The sequence below is a fragment of the Lontra canadensis genome, unplaced genomic scaffold, assembly GCF_010015895.1.
Source record: "Lontra canadensis isolate GAN:19392208 unplaced genomic scaffold, GSC_riverotter_1.0 scaffold40, whole genome shotgun sequence".
Taxonomy (NCBI): domain Eukaryota; kingdom Metazoa; phylum Chordata; class Mammalia; order Carnivora; family Mustelidae; genus Lontra; species Lontra canadensis.
The window spans coordinates 1,998,126-2,018,975 of record NW_022631034.1 but is presented as its reverse complement, the minus strand read 5'-3'; the positions used below and the strand labels follow the sequence as shown (position 1 = coordinate 2,018,975).

Sequence of the window (20,850 nt, the reverse complement as noted above, 5' to 3'; positions counted from 1 at the left end):
AGAATCACCCTTTGTTCCCTGAACCAGGGTGGGTCTTTCAGGGAACCTGCCTTTGCACAAACCAGGGTCACTGCCAGCAACATCCTTTTCCTCTCTAGCTGGGGAAGTGAAACTCGAGTTCGAAGACCCATGTAAAATGACCTGCTCTTGCAGGTAACTTTGGTCACTTTTGCTTCCTTAGCATTCTGCATATATTCTTACTATGACATTAATGTCACTGAATGGTAATTATTCCAATGTTGCAAGTGAAATCTCAAACACTTCTTTGCCGAACTGCAAACCCAAGGCTTCTTAAATGACCTTTGGCTTTTGGACTTTGGACATAGTGTAGAGTAAGGCACCAGTAAGATGTCTGTTTAAATAAAGACTAAGAAATAAAATTATGCCATGTCCAGCCCAAATGCATAAAAGTGGAAAAAATACAGATACATGACACATGCAGATCTCTACCTGTATAGAGAGATAGACACATATACTGTAGATACATGATTCCAGAAGGGTTTTTAATTTTTCCATATAAAAAAATTTAAGATACATTCCAAGTTAAAAGAAACCAAAGCACACATTCAGAAATGATGCAATTATTCCATACCAGTTTATTGTAGGTATTGTGTTTCAAAAAATTTATAGCATAAATAACTTTTCATGTCATAAAATAACTTAGTACAATTTATAATAAAACTTTGAGAATTTAACATCTCATCAAAATACAATAAAATATGGTTTTAAAATACGATTAACCCTTTCTGCTTTTCTTTTACTTGAGGGCATATAAACCAAAAATACCCAAACTACTGCAGCACATTTGAACTTTAACAAAGCACATTTGGTTTATGTAAATGTAACTCAACCATCCTAAATTAATACATAGTTTGTTTTCCTTCCTGCATGGTTCTTTGTAATTTTTTGTTCCTTTTGACTTGTATTTGTTGCAACACACCTTCCTTCTTCATTTTCACCTCTTTCCATCTGCAGAGTCATCTTGCTCTGGCCCCCGGAACATGTAGTTGAACTCACTCAGCCCCTTGACATCAGTTTCTGTAATCCTTGCATCAGTGTAGGGAGTAACTGCTTGAGTAACTACAAAGGTATTTCAAAACTTCAGTGCAATTTGGTTCAGTTATTTTCATTCAGATGCCATCACCGTTCAGGGAGATTAATCACTGGAACCCACTGATCCATGTAGCGACTTTCCCGGCAAAAACAAATAAGTTGACTTAGGGCAGGATCCTTCCACTGTGATGAATGTGGATTCTGGAAACAAAATGAGGAAAATAAATTTACTATTTAAAAAAATCAGCACCTGCTAATAATGACACTCATGTCAAGAGGAAGACAACTTCCTCTTGAACATTCTATACTTTAGCTGTGTGACATAGAGACTAGTTACAACCGTAAAAAATAAACTTTCTTCTAGGTAGCTGGTTTCCTTCAGAATCATTAAGGGTAATTCTCCACTAACCCATACTCTGAAAGGATGAACACATGCAACCCTCCAAGCCATACACATATGGTTGCATGACACTTATTTAGTTTTGCATGACAGTATCATTCACAGGTTTGTCCTGTGTAAGAGACCTGAGTGAAACAGCTCTGAGACATATATCCATGCTCTGTGTACAATGAGATGAGAGCTGCGTAACAGCAAGAGCTGCCACCTGATATCCTCCCTAAAGACAGAGTAGTAATTTTCCCAAGTAGCAAAATGATTGGGCTGCCACTTAACTAGACCAGCCAAAAGGTAGTGAACTGTAAAAGACAAAGCTATCATATTTACCTTTGGAAAACACAGGTAATTTACCTATCAAAGGCTTTTATCAGAAAAAAAAGTGTCCATTAAAAAAGGCACAATTGCAAAGAAAAAAATTCTCACTCCACCCTCTTAATGTATTTCTAGGGAATTAATAAGGTCTGTCTCCTACACCATTTCTATTTTTAACTTTGAGTGGTGGAGAATGAAGCTGACTCCTTAATGAGGGTGAGCCAGGAATTTATTTGGCTTTATCTAATCTGCCCTACTAAAGGAATTAGTCACGGGAGGTAGTGCAGATGTAGGTAGGGAGTAGCTGGGCTGACAGTGCTGACTCACAAGGATCTCTTCCGCTGCTGGCAGCCGCCAACGTGCTTAGACATGTTCTGTACCAGAGAAAATCCTGATGATGAAACCAGCACATCTCGGCTGAAAGTCCAGCCACACGCTCTAATGGAGCAAAGGCAGCCACGCTCCAGCCCTCCCCCTCATTGCAGATCTGCAGTCAGGCGACTCTCAACCCTCGGCTCACTTCCACCAGGACTCTTAACTCAGACGGGCCTGCAGACCCCTTTCGCTTACCGTCACCAGGACGCAGTGCAGGTCCGGGGGCTGCTCGGCGCCCTCGCTCGAGGCTGGGCTGGCGTCCGTCTCCAGGAGCAGGAGCTCGGCCAGTCGGCCCGGGTTGCTGACGCGCAGGATGTTGATGTCGTTCTCGCAGCAGAACGCCTGGATCAGGGTGAAGTGGATCTGCAGAGCCACATCCCTGTCGTCGTCCTCGTCCGCAGCCAACAGACACAGCACCACGTTATCCGGGTCGCTGAAGGCACCGGGAGGGGCGGGTGAGCACAGAGGCACCACCCGTCTGCGCAGACGCCCGCAACACCCGCCGGGGCCCCGAGGTCGCGCCCAGGCCTGCTCGCTCCCCCCACCCCACCTCCGGGCCAGGGGGCCGCGAGGCAGATGGGAAGCCTCAGGAAACTGCGCCGCAGGGCGAGGGGTTCTCCGCGAGGTCGCCTCCGGGCTGGGGCGGGAAGGGGTGCCACGGGGGACGCGAGAGGGCCCCACTTACACGTTGAGCAGCTTGGCCGCCTCGTACACCCCGACGGTGATGGTGCGCTGACTCAGGGCTTTGCTGAGCACTTCCTCGAGGGCATCGCCCACCTTATCCATCCTATCCGCGAGCGAGAGCAAAGGGGGTCCCGTCAGCCCAGGTCCCTTTGGGGCCATCGCGCCCCCTCCTCACCCGGCACCGCGACCCTTCCTCCCGAGTCCGTGCGCCACCGCGCCGCTGGGTTTTCTGCAAACCCCCAAGCCTCCGCCGGCCCTGTCACCCGCACGCCGCACCCCCGTGATCCCTCGCAAGCCCAGAGACCAGGAGGCCTGCGAAAAGCCCCGACAGGGCCACCCGCCACCCTCCCCCGCGGGCGCTGCCAGTCAGTCCCTGGCGCTGGGCGCAGCCACGGGCTGCCAGCCTCACCGCAGGGGCAGGGACCGTCCCTTCTGCCCTTTGCCAAGGCCCAGAGGGTCTCGGCCGGGTTGGGGGCACGCTCCTTCCGTCCACCCGCGCCTCTGGGAAGGTTCCCAAGAGAGACGGGCGGGGGGGTGCCTCTGCAAACTTTTAACCGCTCGCTCCCCGGCGAACTTTGCACAGCCGGGACGCGCTGGGGTGCGCGCAGTGGGCGAGAAAGAGTTCCGGGAGAGGCTCCGGCCGCCTTACCTTTCAGTCTTCTGCTCTCCAGCCGAGAATTCCTCCAAAGTCATATTGCAACTGCGGGTCCCCCACAGAGAGAGAGCGGCGTGCCGGCTGCTCCTGCCACTGTGGGCGCTCGGGCGCCTGCTCTCTGCACTCCCTCACAGACTCCTCCAGCGCCCGCCGCCGCAGCTCCGTCCAGCCGGTCCTCCCGCCCCACACGTTCGCCCGCGGCCAGCCCTCGCCTCCCTACCGGCAGCTGCCTCACAGCCACTGAAGGACAAAGGCCCCGCTCGCGGGAGTTATTCGGCTAACCTCCAGCCAACCACCACCCGCCTCATTTGCATATGCGCAGCCATTGGGTTATGCAAATAAGCCTGCGCCGACAATTTGACCCTAGCCCCTGGAACCGTAGGGAGAGGAGCGGAAGGGGGTGGAGCCAGGCGGAAGGCGAGCTTAGGGGGCGGGGGCGGTGCAGGGCTCGGGGAGGGCGGGGCCGCGAGCAGACTCTTACCCTGTTGGAGTGGCGGCTAGGAAGGTGGGGGGTCTTCGCCGCGGCGGGGGAGAGGGGGTGTCTTCCACTTGAGGCCGGAGCAGGCTGCCAAGTGTTTTTCTAGTTGGTGCACATTTTTTATGGTAGTTTCATGTCCTTTGTTTTTAGGGGTTGCTATTAAAATGTATTTCCAGGGCGAATGCACCCAAGTCTAGTAATTATTAGTAAGCAGGTTACATAAAAAGAGTGTTTCAGACCTCTGGGGCAAAGTTTACCTCAGAAGTGTTGTTTATGTAAGTCTAGGCAAAGCTGCTTATTAGTAGTAGTATTATTTCGGTGCCCTGATGGCTGGTTTGATTTATTTTTGGAAGGTTGCAAGGGTTGGAAGCTCAAAAAAGAAAAATCAACACATTTGTGTTTGGTGATGGCACGGAACCAAGTTGGAATCTTTTCTGCACAAAGCTGAAAACCTTCCCACCTGCCGAGGGTAACTCTGGAAAACCGTGTTCGCGAGGAGCTTGTTACCAGATGTGTGTATCCTAGCCTTGCGGATTCACCTTTCTCAGAGAGCTTTTCCCAAAGGAGGATCCTTCTGCACCGCACCAGCTAAGAGACAAATGTCTGACATCCACACACGTCTAAATTCTAAATACTCTCAATATGCCCTAAGCTTCCTTTCATAAGGCAAGTATGTCACTACCTTCCACAGAGAGCCTATGATCTCACTGTGAATTATTGATGTTAGATGCTGAATCATGAAGCTGCAGCTATAGGACCCTTTAGTCATATGCTAAAATTTCACCTTTGAGATAATGGCAACATGGCGGTGGAAAGCAAGCAGAAGTTACACATTTTTGAGAGGCAAACTTCAGTATATAGACTTCGACTTAATAACTTGAAAGTTCTTACCTTTGTTTTATGAGTGTATGCAATAAATGCAAAAACATGTCTTAAACCTTTTGAAGTCACCAAAAGTGGTGAAAACGCCTCCCATACACTCTCATTCAAAACCTTGCTTGCATTACCAAGGTCTCTGTATATACAGAGGTCAAAGAAGTAATTTTTTGCAAAGGTGCATGGGAGTTTTTGCACCTGAATGTTTGTATCATTCTAGACAAAATATTCTCCAGCTCTCTTGATCCTAATTTAATGGAAAAGAAAAGTGATATGTTGGTTTTCTGGCTCATTTATTTGAGCTGACATTTTGCACTTAATCCTTAACTGCATTGTCAGCAAGGGGCAATGTTTGAGTAAAGGAATGGTTGTGGCCAATGTATAATTTACCCAAGGATGCATGTGTATTTCATATCTGTGCCCTAAATCCTAACACGTGATGCCTTTGTTAAAGAATTCCTTAAAATTGAATTTTTGGAGGGTGCTGAAATACTTTCAGTTGTGCAACCAAAACATGAATTATACAGTATGGCCTGAGTCATCATTTGGAAATTGTTGAACTGTGTTCTGTGAAACTCCAAGTTTCTATCCACTAGGTATTTCTTACAGGTTCTTTGAAAGAAAATGTGATCACAGCAGGCTCACAAAGAATTAGGGAATTGTGTGAGTTTCTTGATAGCAGGGACTGTGACTTCATGAATGTGGTGTTCTCAGCATCTCGTACAATTTCTGCATTTAACAGAACAGTCAGTGTTTATTAAGTTGAATAGAATCTGAGAGCTGAATGAGAGCTCAGGATCCTGCAGTCCTGTGCAGTGCATGAATCTTCTCTAAGATATTACACCTGTAACTTTATTTCAAAAATGTTTCTTTGATGTCGTACTATATACCAAGAACTATACAATTCCTGATCCTTTGCTTTTAAAGTGCTTGCCATCTAATTGGTATGCCCATGGTTGGATTAGATTTTGGGACAAAATAGTGTGCACTGTCATCAGCTAGCTATGCTGAAAGTCCCATGACTTTAGTCATCTGAACGGAAGCTGTAGGACAGTAGAACCCCGTGTATTGTTTACGCCAATTCAAATGAACCATGGCCCTAATAATGCCCCTCCCAAGTCAACTATATACAGTGAAAATGTGGTATAAAATGATTATTTCTTAATATAGGCATAGTCCCTCACTCTAAAACTGTATTTCATGCCGTATTTGGCCTCATGGGAAGGTAATTTGTTCAAGTGTTGTGGGGTTGTTCTCTGTGAAATAAGCCTAGCTTTCCAGTATTCAAAAATATTCACTTGTCATTCTTTCTGACTCAGATGTGTTATATCATTTCCCCTCATTGCTGAGTCTACCTAGAATGTTTCATCAGTGATTATCTTCCAAAGTGGTCCTCTTGGCTGGAAGTGGAGGCTGCCATTTCACTACAGTCAGATTACAGTTATATGTTGATGATGATTGAACACAGATGACTTATTTCATAAATACCTATTAGTCCTAGGGGATGTTGCTATCCAATGACAGACCAAAGGAATTTCCCTAGATCAGGATAGAATATTCACGTATACATATTTGTAAAAATAACTCTGATATGTGAGATCATTTTAAAAACTACCCCAAGTACTTCAACTGCACAGGACTGGAATGATCTGTAGTAATATTTGTAAGGATGCCGAATGGTTATATTCAGAAACCAGATGAAAATATGTACTCAAGAATAGTTAAATTATCTTAGTACTGCTACCTACTTTGTATTTTAAGAGTCTTTTTGAAATTTTCTTCCTTTTATCATACATGTCTTCCTACTACTGGTTCTATAGTATAGAATAACTTTTTTTTTTTTCAAAACTTAGTCCTTTAACATCCAAAAGAAATGTGATGCTTATTGTTTCAGTATTAGATGGATCACTGTTTATATTAAATATCAATTAGATTATGACATAGTTTTATAAATATAACTATATAGCTATTATATTTTATTAAAAATCATACAGTTTCTGATATATTTTTTGTGTAAGTCTGGTGAAGCTAGTTTCTGAAGTCTGGCTGTGAATTTTCTTCATTTTTTTTCTCCCAGAGAAGATTATTCAGCCAAAATTTACTGTTACCTAAAAATGTGATGTTTTTAGGGTCAATATTTCCATTTGAATTTAACATAAATGTTTAGCATCTTGGACCATTACTGTGGTAGGCAAATTCTAAGATGACCTCCGTGATCTCTAACCCCTGGTATAAAGTTCTGTATAATCCTCTTCCCTTGAATGTGGACAGAACCTATGCCTTGTTTCTAACCACTTGAATATGGCAATGGTGTTGCACTAACACATCCACAATTGTATTACATTCTATGGCAAAGGTGAAAGGATTGCAGATGTAATTAGGTCCCTAATCAGCTGACTTTGAGTTAATTGAAAGGGAGATTATACTAGTTGGACCTGACCTAATCATGTAAACCCTTAGGAGAGGGCTTAGGCCTTCTCTGAAGAAAGACTAGAAGCATCAGAGATTCTCCATCACTGGCTTTGAAGGAGCAATTTTCATGAATTCTACAATGGCAAGCTAATTAACTTTGCCAACAACCTGAGGGAGTTGAGAAATGGATCCATCCCTAGTTGATCATTCAGAGGAGAATGTAGGCCTCGGTAACACTGATTTTAGCCTTGTAAAATTCTGAGAAGAGAGCCAAACTGAGCTATGCCTGAACTTGTAACCTGTAGAAACTGTGAAATAATAAATGAATGTTGTTTTAAACCACGAAGTTTTGGGTAATTTGTTACATAGCATCAAAACCTAATTCGATCCCCTTAGTGCCATCTTGTGTGTTCAATAAATCCTTATCCTTTGCAAATTTTCTTCAGTTATTAATATTCATGGGAGTGGAGTCCTGCTGTTGCTTTGAGCCTTACTCCAAACACCTTGTGTTGACATCACCTGTTCCCATTTCACCAGCTATGAAGGAGCAAGACAGTTGAGGTATCAAGGGAAGAGACTCATTAGAACATTCTTCAAAGACCCCCTCGCTCCATTCCTCACCTCCTCACTGAGTGAAGTAATGTCAGAAGGTTTCTATTAGAGTAGGAATGGTCTCTCTGTGAATGTCTCTTGAATGGTAGACCAATCACTGGTTGAGGAACATAGGTGGTCTGAGGTGGAAACTGGCCAGTGGTAGTTTGTTTGGGTACCTTGAAAAGGGTTCTGAATTTTCTATCTCTGAAAGAGAAGAAATAATTCTTTTCACCCATCACTTCATCACAAAGTTTTCTTCTTCCTATCTCTTAATAGCTCCATCCTTGGACCTCTTCTCTTCTCTGTCTATACTCACTTTTACAGCGACCTCATCCCTGGCTTTAAACATTTATATGCTGATGACTCCCACATAAACTTCCAATACGGCCTGTCATCATTCTTGAACCTCAGGCTTACTCATCATCTCTGTCTCCATATACAATACTCATCTCAAACTTAAAATGACAGAAGTTGACCTTCTGATTATCCTCATATAGGTCAATGGCAATTCCATCCTTCCCATTGTTCAGCCTCCAAACCATGGTGTCATCCTTGACTTCTTTCCTTCACAACCCACATCCAGTCTGTCAGCAGATCCTATCAGCTTACCTCAAAATGAAAAATAATTCAACCATTTCTCAGGGCTGCCACCGCTACCACCATCATCTCCCACCTGGATCACTGCAACAACTGATTTCTCTCTCTGCTTTTGCCCTTCCTCTGCTCATGTCCAGCAGCCAAAGTGATTCTATAAATAGCAAGTCAAATCACAGTCAATTCGCTGGCCCAAACTTATAATAGACCCTCTTTTCACTGAGAGTAAAAGCCAAGGTGCTTACTATGGCTTACAAGAATCAACAAAATCTACTCATCATGATAAAAATGTTCTAATACTGATGGTAGTGACAATTGCACAACTCTATTAATATATTAAAAACCACTGTGCTCGCTTCGGCAGCACATATACTAAAATTGGAACAATATATTAAAAACCACTAAATAGCATATGTAGGTGGGTTATATGTAGGTGAATTATATGTCAAGAAAGCTGTCATGAAAAAACGTATATCATATCCCTACTTCAATCTCATCTTTTACTACTCTCTCTCATGCTCATCCCCCTCTGGCCACACTGACTTTCCTTTTGCCCCCAGGGCCTTTGTACTGCCTGCTTGCCTGAAATATTCTTTCTCCTGATAACCACATTGTTCACTCCCCTTAATGAGGCCTGCCCTGACCTCAAGTTGCAATAGCCAGCATTACTGATCTCCTAAACTCTATTCCCTCTTTATTTAACGAATTATATCTCTGATCGCTTTCTGATAGATCGATCTATAGATTTTATTTAAATTTAAGTTAGTTAATGTATAATGTATTATTAGCTTCAGGGGTAGAATTTAGGATTCAACAGTTGCATACAAGACCCAGTGCTCATTACATCAAGTGACCTCCTTAATGCCCACCATCTAATTACCCCATCCCCCAACCCAGCTCCCCTCTAGCAATCCTGCTTGTTCCATATAGTTAAGAGTCTCTTGTGGTTTGCCTCCCTTTCCATTTTTATCTTATTTTATTTTTCCTTCCCTTCCCCTATGTTCATCTGTTTTGTTTCTTATGAGTGAAATCATACGGTATTTGTCTTTCTCTGGCTGACTTATTCCAATTAGCATAATATCCTCTAGTTCCATTCACGTCATTGCAAATGGCAAGATTTCATTCTTTTTGGTGGCTGAGTGATATTCTAATATATAAACTATATATATTTATATGTGTGTGTGTGTGTGTGTGTGTGTGTATCCCACATCTTCTTTATCCGTTCATCAGTAGATGGACATCTGGTCTCTTTCCACAGTTTGGCTATTGTGGACATTGTCGCCATAAATATTGGGTGCATGTGCCCCTTTGAATCACTATTTATTATCTTTTGGCTAAATACATAATAGTGAAATTGCTGGATCATAGGGTAGCTCTATTTTTAACTTTTTGAGGAACCTCAGAACTGTTCTCCAGAATGTAACAGTTTGCATTCCCACCAACAATATAAGAGGGTTCCCCTTTCTCCTCATCCTTGCCAACATCTGTTGTTTCCCTGAGCTGTTAATTTTAGCCACTCTGACTGGCATCTTACTGTGGTTTTGATTTGTATTTCCCTGATGCTGAGTGATGTGGAACATTTTTTCATGTGCCTGTTGGCCATTTGGATGTCTTCTTTGGAGAAAGGTCTATTCATGTCTTCTGCCCGAGAGCTCTTGACTGGATTTTTTGTTTTTTGGGTGTTGAGTTTGAGTACTTTATAGATTTTGGATACTAGCTCTTTACCTGGTATGTCATTTGCAAATATCTTCTCCCGTTCCATAGGTTGCCTTTTAGTTTGGCTGATTGTTGTTTCCTTTGCTATGCAGAAGGTTTTTATCTTGATGAACTCCCAATAGTTCATTTTTGCTTTTGTTTCCCTTGCCTTACTTCTATGTGTTATCTATCATGTAGCTACCCCCTCAGCCTACTCTAATCCCCCAGTACAAAATCAATGCAGTAGGATTTGTTTTATTCACTGGTTGGTCCCTAAGTGGTTAAAATAGTGCCTGGCACAGTGTGGAACCTCAATAAATATCAAATTAGACATTGTTGAATGAATAAGTTGTGTAGGTTTAAAGATGTAATTAATGAACAGAACTTAAAGCTATAAATCAACTTTTGGTCTCTTCTTGTATATTGGAAAGGAAGATGTCTTGATCGAACGCTATTTTTATTGGTTGTATTTTTTAACTACAGAGGGTTATGCATCTTTATCTGCATTCTATATTCTTCCAGAAACTTCCTCTACCCCCAGCCTGACAATTTTTAAAATATTTTCTTTAGGAGCTATAAACTGGTTCATTTTGTAAACTGAGGATTTGTGACCTCTTCCAGTCTGTACTGTATACACATATAAAACCCAATAGATTAAAAGATCCTTAATTACCAAGCTTCAAGTCTTGTTCTTTTAATGTAGCATAAAGAGATTATAATGATGAGGAAAATGACCTTGAACGGTTTTATGAAGGTGAGTTTTGAAGTGGGAGATTTAAAAGGGCAAAGATTGGGTGTCTTGTTACAGAAGCAACATACAAGAAACACAGTGGAGATGAACTTAAAGAAACTGAATATTATTTAGGACACTGCAAACAAAAGAAATAAGGGGTGAAGGAAAATAAGCATTCTTTTTTTTTTTTATTTTAAAGAGCATTCTCTACTATTTAAAAATTTTACCTTTTTTTTTTACACATCAGTGCTTGCTTATAAGCATTTAATCTCTATTCACTGAAAATTTTTGCCAGTATAAATTGAAATTGCCTGTAAGATCTGTTCTGTGCATAATATACATTTTTACATTTTGCTTTGGTTCTCTTTTACTTTGGCAATGAAATGTCAGTCTCAAGGTCTGGAAGGTATTAAACAAGATAATTTACAATTAAACCCTCTAAGACTGATCTTTCAAAGAGGGTCGAGGACCTGGTCTTTTGAAGCACCCATTTCTGGATGGCTGATCTTGGAGGATGTCTGACAGTACTCTGGCTACTGTTTGACTTTATACTGTAAAGGTCCAAAGTGGCCTCCTTTTTAGCAACCAAAGAATGTGGTGAGCAGACTGTTATCTGGCTGCCCATTATGGACACTTTACTCCTGTGCTTTGTGGACCATATCAGTTTGTGGCAAAGTGATGGATTGTGTTTAACATTCTGCTGTTGACCTATAAGGATTTTTGCCATATGTTCTAGCTCATGCCCTTCAGATCTAGGAGGGGGAGGGCGTATTAACATCGCTGACCACTAAGCAGAAATGTGTCAGAAAGCTTGCTTTCTCAGCTAAAACACCACCCTTGGCAAGCTGTCCCTCCCTATTCTAGGAAAACATCACCATCAGATACCAGAAGGCCTGTTTATAGATTCATATGGTTGTCTACATTTTACATCTGTATGTTAGGGAAACTTTGAAATAACGCTGTAAATTTAAGATTTATGTGGCTACTTGGCATGAACAGCCAATGCAAATCTAATTTGATGTCCTTTCAAGAATGTGGCTTGAATGACGCACATAAGGCCGGCTGCTCACCCTCTCCATACCTCAGTTTCCCCATCTGTCAACTATTTAAAAAAATGTTTTTTAGAATTCTCTCTCCAAAACAAATAGTAGGCATAATCCTTACATATAGATAGAAAAAAAGCAGAAGTGTTCTCGCTGCAGTGGCCAGAGAGGGCTGGGGTAGGGGAGGTAGAGTTCTGCAGGTTTCAGCCTCCTCTCATCCCCTCTCCCAGCTCAATCCATAGTCTCTGAGACACACATTAGTCACAGTTGGAAACTAAAAAGTTTGTCCTATAAGGCACTTCCAGCTGTAGCATTTTTTTTTTTGCTTAATAATTTTGTTATTCTATAATTATTTTATAATTTTCGCAGCCACTGAAAAACTTCTATCTTACTTTACCACAGAAATGTTTTTCTAGGCCTGACCAATTTAATCACCAAGTAATCTATGTCAAGAATCAAAAACACATTCGTATTCTTCTGTTTTTAATATCAATTTTCAAAAATTTCAACCCATTGCAATAAGCTAGTTGAGATTATGTTACAACTTGCCTTCTTCACCTTAATATATTGCCTGGTTACCAAATGCTACGGAGTATGGTTTGGCACTGTGTCTTAATAAACAGGTCGCACCTGGGAGCTAGTGGGAACTCTCCCTTCTGAAAAGAAACAGCTACAACAGATGGTAAAACGAGTGAAAACCAGGTGGGGTCATAGCTTAATGACCATTTGAATTAAGTTTGGTTAATTTGGCGTGTCTCTCATTATCCCTGGCAACTGGACCCTCTATTTTATAAGTTTGGATTTATATCTTTTACATAAACTATCAAAACAAGTCCATCTGTGATCCCAAAGCTACACCCGCCTTCCATCCAACCACAATGTAAATCCTGATTTCTTTGGTTCTGGCTGAGGAGAGCCCATAAGCACGGGACCTTGGAAATACTCTGCAATTTACTTTTCCTCGAGTTACTTCTTATCATCCATGACATGTGCCCTTCACTCTTTTCTAAGTTTTCATTTATAAAAATAACCTAATGTTTAACCTAAAAACCCTTATTAGCTCAGTTTCCAGGGGTCTGAGAAATCAAAATTTCAACCCATGTGTATCCCTTTGGAAGATTTTCTTCTGAAAATCTGTGTTTAACAGCAAATTACACAGGGATATTTCAGAACATTTCTAACTCGACTTGTGATTTATTCATAAAAACAGCAAATTTGTTAAATGCTTATCATGCACTTGGCACTAGGATAAGATTTTTATTTATACGACATCACTTGACTGTCATGACCCTCTTTGAGGAGGCTACAGTTATCTTCATTTTATTGCTGAAGAAGCTATAGGGCCTTTTTGCGGGGGTGGGGGGGAGCTAGTTACTAGCTCAAAGGCCCCACAGCCAAGTGGCAGGGCCAGAATGCAGGCGCACATCTGTGGGACTCCAGACCTTACCTTCTTAGCCACAGAGCTAAGTTCTTCGTCTAGAACAGCTGTGGTTCATGCAGTATCAGAGCGTTGTATCCAGAATCCTGGCTGCGGAGCCAGGCTTGGGCAAGTCACCCACCCGTTCTGATCTCTTTCCTGAGTAATAACAATACCCATCTCATAAGTTTGTTTGGGACAGTGGAACGAGATACTCTCCGTACAGCATTTAAAGCACAGCGCCTAGAATGTCATATATATTAATTACACAGCGCCCGTTTTCCAATTCCCATTCTAATTTTCTTCCTTCCAAATTCCTTCATCTGAGTCAAATATCGTATCTCCCTTTTCTCTCACATTTGGGGCATTACTGGAGAGGGTAAAAGCACTGGGCTTCCCTGTCTCCCCTTACGCTGTAAAAAATTCCACTGCGTTTTAATGCGGCTCCAGATGAATCCAATATACATGTTCCCGCGCTAACTGCCAATGAACCAAGTTTTCCGCGTTTGTGCGGTTTGGACCTCTCTGCAGTTCTGCTAGCGGCAATGAGGTAGTTCTGCACGCTAAGGAACCGGGCTTGATGTTATTCCAACCCTTCCTGTGTGTGCGCGCGCGCACATTAACTTGGCCTCATGTGTTTAGTACAGAACAATGAGTTTCTCAAGTTGTAGAATACCCTCACATTTCTTTTATCCTCTGAAAGCTTCCTGTATTTGTGACCTCCTTTCAAATCGGCAACTGCAGCCTCAACATCTGGGTCCTCCCTGCTGTAGGGAACATAAATTAACTGGTAGCGTCCTGTAAATGTTATGCGTGGGAGCTCGGGAGTACAGAGAGGCAGGCCCGGGTGCTTTCAGTATCTAACAGCTGGTCCCAATGCAGTGCCTCAGAACTGGTTTTAGCTGACGTCAGATAACGCTGATGTGCACCAGATTGGCTTGTAGTACCAGTAAAGCTGTCCCCTCCCACTTCCCCTACTGCCCCCGTGCTTGCCAGAACGCTGGAGACCATTATGAACTCACAGTTGTCATTTGATCTCCATCTGGCTGCTGTCACTAAAGCTGCCTTTTATCGCTTGCCAGAAGTGTAAAGCTAAAGACATTTCTCTTTCTCACAGATCTTTGCTTCTAGTCCTTACTTTTCTAATTTTCTGGGTAGTTTCAAGTAACTCTCCTTCTGTGGGAGTCTATGTATCACCCATCGGGAAACTGACAAAGGACCCACTGGAATATTTTCCCACATGTCTACTTGGTGAACTAGATTTAGCAATAGATTTTTAGGAAGTGTTAGAGGTGGGCTGTGGCTTTGTTGACTTCAAATATTATGTCTCAAGTTTGATGTGGTTTGAATTTCTGAGATAAATGTGAGATTTGCGTGTATGATCTCATGCCGTGGTAAATTTTATGGAGCTGTAGATCACAACAGCCTAGCCATGCAATTACATGGGTCCCTGTACTGAATTAGAATCTACCCAAATTAAACAATAAATATAAGAGGAACATGCCATAAATTGGATCTCATAACAGCTTAATAATCTGAGGAGGACAGAGGAATGAATTCTGAGGTGATGTTTAATGTGCTTTGTCACTAGAATGTTCTTAGTGAATTTTAGTAAATCTGGTACCAGCTTAAAGATGTCCTGTTGGTGTGATGGTCCAGTAGTTAGGATTTAGCCATCTTAGCACCATAGCCTAAAGATCATTCCTGGTCAAGAGCCCTCTTGAGAAATGGTATTTCACATTCAATGTTGAGGGTGATGCATGAAAAATGGGCTCTAAAAGTTTTGGAAACAAATTTAGGATCCTGATGTTTACTTAGTTTAGGAAATTAATCCATTAAGAAGTAATTATAAAGAAACTTTTGTGTATGTTCTCAGGTTACTGTTTCTAAAAAAAAATTAGGAGTCACTACATTCTGTATGAATCCATATTGTATGTTTGCATGTGAAAAATGAAACGATGTGGAGGGACATACATCACCATGTAAACATGTTCCTCTTTGAGTGATGGGATTGCAGGTCATGTTGATTGTCTTATTTTTACTTACTTTTGTTTGATAATGTTTCCTAAAACAAGCATGTGTTACTTTCGTAAAAATATTTTTAGTAGAGGTAAAGCTAACTTTCTGTGAAAGACACAGAGTGTGAGTATAAAATTTAATGAGTTTTGACAAATCCATATACTCATGTAACCCAATCAAGATATAAAGTCCAATGAAGATATAACCCCGAAATGATATAGCCCCAATCAAGATTTATAACATTTCCATTTTCCTAGAAAGTTGCCTTTTACCCCCTTCCAGTCAACCCCCAGATCCCATAAGCAACCACTGTTCTGATTTCTATTTTTCTTAGAAGGGGGAAGGGACAGAAAGAGACCGGGGGAGAGAATCTTAAGCAGGCTTCACCCTCAGCGCTGAGCCTGATGCAGGGTTCAATCTGACAACCCCAAGATCGTGACCTGAGCCAAAATCATGAGCTGGACACTTAACCACCTGAGCCACGCAGGCACTTCTGTTCTGATTTCTATCATAAATGAGCATGCCACTTTTTAATTGAAAAAAAAAAAAAGCACAGTTTTTTTTTTTTTTTAAAGAAATTTCTGTGTAGACTAAGATAGGACCTAAAATTAAATAAAGAAGTTGAAACATTTCCTTGCATTTAAATACCTTACCTTGTCAGTGAGGAGATGAAAAAAATATTAGAGAAAGCATGGAAGAGAGAATTTAAGAGCTAAATCAAGAAAACTCAGAGAAGAGCAAGATAATAGCTAAGATTTTATAAGATCTTAGAGCCATTATTTTATTTCAGTAGAAAAAAGGGGAAAGTCTCCTAGACTGTAAACTCTAAGAGGTCAAGGACTGTGTTCCTTTTGTTCACTGTATCCTGAGTAACCTGCACATTACCTCACAAAGGTACTGACTCAAGAAATATTTGTGGACTGAATAAGTGGATATTCAGTTATTCAGTTACACAGTCCACAAACATTCTTCCAACAAATATTTGCTGACCTCTTACTATGTGACACGGATTATGCTAAAGCCCTGGAGACAGAATGATAGACACTGGTCCCTAGAAAGGATAGACATGGTGTCTAACTTCATGGACCTCACAATGCGTATTGTCAAGAAGACTGATATTAGCAGTGTTTTAGAGGCAGACAGAATGGCACGAGCGAGGGATTAAAGAGAAGTGAGCTTGGTGAGCCCAAGGACATGAGAGAAGCGAGAGTGAAGAAGGAGCAGATGGGGCTCCAGAGTTAGTCAAGAAGATGATGCAGACAGGACCTTGTTGGTTGTCACAGGGAGTTGATATTTTATCCCAAGAAGAACCAAGGGAGCCATTGAAGGATTTTAAGCAGGGGAAGGACATGGTCAATTCTGTGATTTTAAAGTATCATTCTGGCTCTTGGATAGAGAGGGAACAGCTTGGACGAAGGCAAGGGCAGACACAGGAGGACCAGTCAAGAGGTTGCGGTACTAGTGTAAAGCCCTGGAGGGGCCCGGAGAGGATGGCAACAGAGGGAGAGAAAAGAAGTGGAGTTAAGGCATATTCGGGGTGGAACCGAGCCTTGGCTGTGATGAAAAAATGAGTAGAGGTGTCAGGAGTGACTCCAGGTACTGGCATGAGCAGCTTGGTTGATGGGAGACCCATTTAATTTTTTTTTTTTCTCAGATCAATATGCAAAAGAAGTCAAGCTTCTAGACTGGCCATGGTAAGAGTCAGACCTCTGTTGAGTGGGGTCCAAATCATGGGTCTATGATGTGTCCATTGCACACCTGAGCACAAGGTGATGATCTGGAGTGGCTGGTGTAGGGCAACATGGTGATGGTGGGAGGATTTTTATGCCCACCCCCTTTTCTCTTGGGAGCTCTTCTTTGATCTTGCCTGTGTTCCTCCCTTTCTTCCAACAGTCCTCGTATCTTTTTCAGGTGTCTGATAATTCATCTCTACTAAGGTAATTACTGATACCTGTGACTCGAAGGTAGGGCTGCCTTTTCCCTGCCTCCTAGACCCCACATATCTTGAGTGTTTGCTCTTTACAAGTAATGGGATGGATATCAGAGAGATAGGATGGGTCACAGAGTCAATCATTGCAATTGGAATTTCTTAGAGAAATGAGGTTGTTTTTAGCTTCTGGAGACTGGGTTGCTCCCATTGTTCTCTGTTTCCCCTATTACTTTCTTCCTGGCCCTTTTCCAGTATTTTCTTTGCACTCTCTATCAGTTATTTTTACTTTGGGTCCTAGCTGTGTGACCTGGGGAAGTTCACTTAAGATCTCTGAACCTCAGTTTCTTCGACCATAGTTGGGGGATAATCTTAATGTCAGTGAGTTCAATGCCTTCTACATGATAATTTTTCACTGTTGATTGCCTTCCCCCAAAACCCACTCATTGGCTTCATTGCTGAGCATCCTAAGGAAATTGCTGTTGGACATACTCAGTTTCTGTAGGCAAGATGAAAGGTACTACCACAGCTGGATTTGGAAGAAGTTTCTCCCATCTCTATTCTCTTCCTCACTTGCACACTACAGGAGGACTGCCATCATTTGTCTCACTAAGTGATAGGCATATCTCACTGGATGCAATAAGGATTAAGGAAGAGAGTGTGGCTCGATGTGCACAAGTCATCCCCATGACAACAAAAGCAATTCCATAAGTGTCCTATAATGATCACCAATCACAAATGTCCTTGTGTATGAAAACGAGTCCTTTGTTTGAAGAGTACACATATGAATCAAGCAAACTAATTCATATCATTTATGTCTGTGAATAATAAATGTGTTTATCCAAATCAGTTAACAAGGGCCCAACTCCACTCGCTTACTTAGTCATATGTGGTTGTTAAGCACCTACCACAGTCAAGAAGTTTGCCCAGGAGCTGGGTCCACGGTGATGAACAAGACAGACCTCCAGTGGAGTTCACATTCTGTTGAAGAAGACGCACGTGAAACAACTAATTGCAGAATTAATTGATCAGTTATAATTGTGGTGAGTTCGACAAAGAAGCAATTACAGGTTGCTATGACAGTTTATAGCAGGGGATCTGATTACATGGAGAGGTCAGGGAGGCGGGGAAAAGACTTCTGTGGAAATTACTAGTAAAGACTAAATATGAAGGCTAAAAAGCAGTTCCTGAGACAAAAAGAAGAGTTCCCCAGTTATCTGGGAAATGAAGGTTCTGAGTTTCCCAGTGCTGGTGGTATCTCAGGGTCTGACCCCAGCAGAGCAGACTTCAGTCTCAGTGACTCTGGTGTTTTGAAACTGGAATCTTACCACTTGGTTACACCCAAAGGGAAGAAACGTACTCAGTTATTCAGGTACTCCAAGCAAGGAGAAGTGTGTAGAGAGTATAAAGGTATCAAAGACACACCCAGCCTACTCAGGAACCTTCACTGTATGGCAAGTCTGCTTTGGGACATTAATCTGCACATCCGAGGGCTCCCTCAGCCCTACGCTAACTTTGCAATGCAGATATAAACCCACTTCACACCCAGGGGAACTGAGGGTTAAATAACCTGCCCCAAATCACACCTGTACCAACCCTCATTCCCATGAAAGCCCATGACCTTCCAGCTACACCAAGCTTCCCCATTCTTAGCATGTTGTTAGATGACTGCTGTCCTGTTTAGGAGCACTTAGAACATTAAAGAAATGGCTTAAAAGTGACAGTGAGCCCTGAAACCAGATTGTGAGCCCAAGTACAATCTGCAATGTTCCCATTTTTAAAAAGATAGTTTTTAAATAAAGATAACGATGGCTTTGTGGGCAGGTCCAGGCTTTGATGTTTTAAGTTTCTGTATGTTGATATTCTGGTTCCTTAAGTTTTATCAGCCAAGAGGTGACAAAAGGAGGTTAACATGATTAGAATTTCTACAAATGGGCTGAAACTTGAAAACTAAATAGAACACACCATCAGAGGGTTAAGGAGAAGTAATTTAGTTGTGTGAACCATCGTCAGCTTCCCAGGATCTGGATGTTTACTGTCTTTGTGTAAATGAAACTAATATTGCCGTATTTACATTAAACTTCCATTTCCAAAGCACTAATGTGTTATTTAATTTTATCCTTATTATATTGGAGATCACATTCAAATAGTGCCAGAAATCCAAAGAGAACTCAGGAAGCTTCTTGAGAACAGTTTGGCAATTGAGAAATCACATCGGAAGGGTTTAAGGATTATTTCTTTTTCTATTTCATGGGAAAATTCGAGTGACCCAAAAAACCATGGTTCTTTGGAAGGAGATCAAGAAACAAATAAATAGACTCTTCATGTGCCTCTTTGCTTGTGGGAGTGGGAAAAATGGAAATCCACACAAAAACTTTTCTTACAGTTTGTGCCTTTTCCTTCTCCAGAACTGGAGGTGTCCCTGATTCAAATGATGCTAAGTAATTGTATCAAACCCTACTTCAAATTGGTCTGGCAGGCCTAAGCAAAATGCTGTGTTCTTCTGAACCCCACACCCTTGGTTGAGCCTTGGGTCTGTCCAATCCTTTTACCTCGCAGACTCCTTGTGCACCTAGAGTGTTAACTCCTACAAGATGTGCTCCTACTCATTTCTCAGACATCCCCACTGAAAAACGTAAGTTCAAGGCTTGAGCCTCTCTGGCCCCATATAATTGCTACAGCTGCTGTACCCCCCTCCCACCCCTTTCCTCCCTGTGGGAGTCCCCATGGGAGTGCCGGAAGTATCTTTTTGCAAACTAATCCAATCAGGTTGCATCACTGCTGAGAACCTTTATACGGCTTCCTTTAACTATGGGGCAAAGTCCAGGCTGCACAGCAAGGCAAATGCTCTGACCTCCACTGGCCTCCCCGGTGTCATTTCCTGTCTCATAAAGTACTTATGCCCCCAGGTACTTCTTGTTCCAGCCATGCTGGAGCATTTATGGTGCCCAATGGGTCTGACTTCAGGGAGGTGCAACCTATGTCCTCACATAAGGACATATTAAGGATTCTTAATAATTGATGAACAAGGGTCCCCACATTTCCATTTTGTTCTGGGCTCCGCAAGCTATGTGGTACGTCGTCCTGTGCCCAAACATTACCCTGCTTCCGTTTGCTGTGCATTGCATGAACTCTTCTCTCCATGTGGCATACCTTTCCCTGAGTCTCCATCTCATGTGCTCTTTGTAGTCTTTCCAACCTAATCTGAAGGGTGCCTGGGTGCCTCAGTAGGTTTAGCGTCTGCCTTCGGCTCAGGTCATGATCCTGGCTCCTGGGATTGAGACCCACATCGGGCTCCTTCCTCAGTGGGGAGCCTGCTTCTCCCTCTGCCTGTTACTCCCCCTGCTTGCGCTCTCACTTTCTGTCTGACAAATAAATAAATAAAATCTTAAAAAAAAAACAACAACTCTAATTTGAATACTATTCCTTTAGTGAAGCGTTTCCTGAACCCTTGTCTCTTTACCCTCTACCACGTTAATCTGTCCCTCCTCTGTGCTACTCTTTATGTTGCGCTTAAGCTATTATAGTCCTTCCGTCCTGTACACAGTGCTTAACCACATATCTGCCTGTCACCCTCTACCAAACT

General features: G+C 42.3%; 1 protein-coding gene across 1 annotated transcript; it reads right to left on the bottom strand.

Annotated features, from left to right (window-relative positions):
- Positions 1–573: 573 nt before the first annotated feature.
- GADD45A (growth arrest and DNA damage inducible alpha) lies at positions 574–3,679 on the bottom strand. The gene is made up of 4 exons (XM_032870072.1): positions 3,471–3,679; positions 2,823–2,924; positions 2,333–2,570; positions 574–1,254 (listed from the first exon to the last, which is right to left on the bottom strand). The coding sequence occupies exons 1-4, from the start codon at positions 3,512–3,514 to the stop codon at positions 1,141–1,143; spliced, it is 498 nt and encodes a 165-aa protein (XP_032725963.1). The 5' UTR covers positions 3,515–3,679; the 3' UTR covers positions 574–1,140.
- Between the last annotated feature and the right edge of the window lie 17,171 nt (positions 3,680–20,850).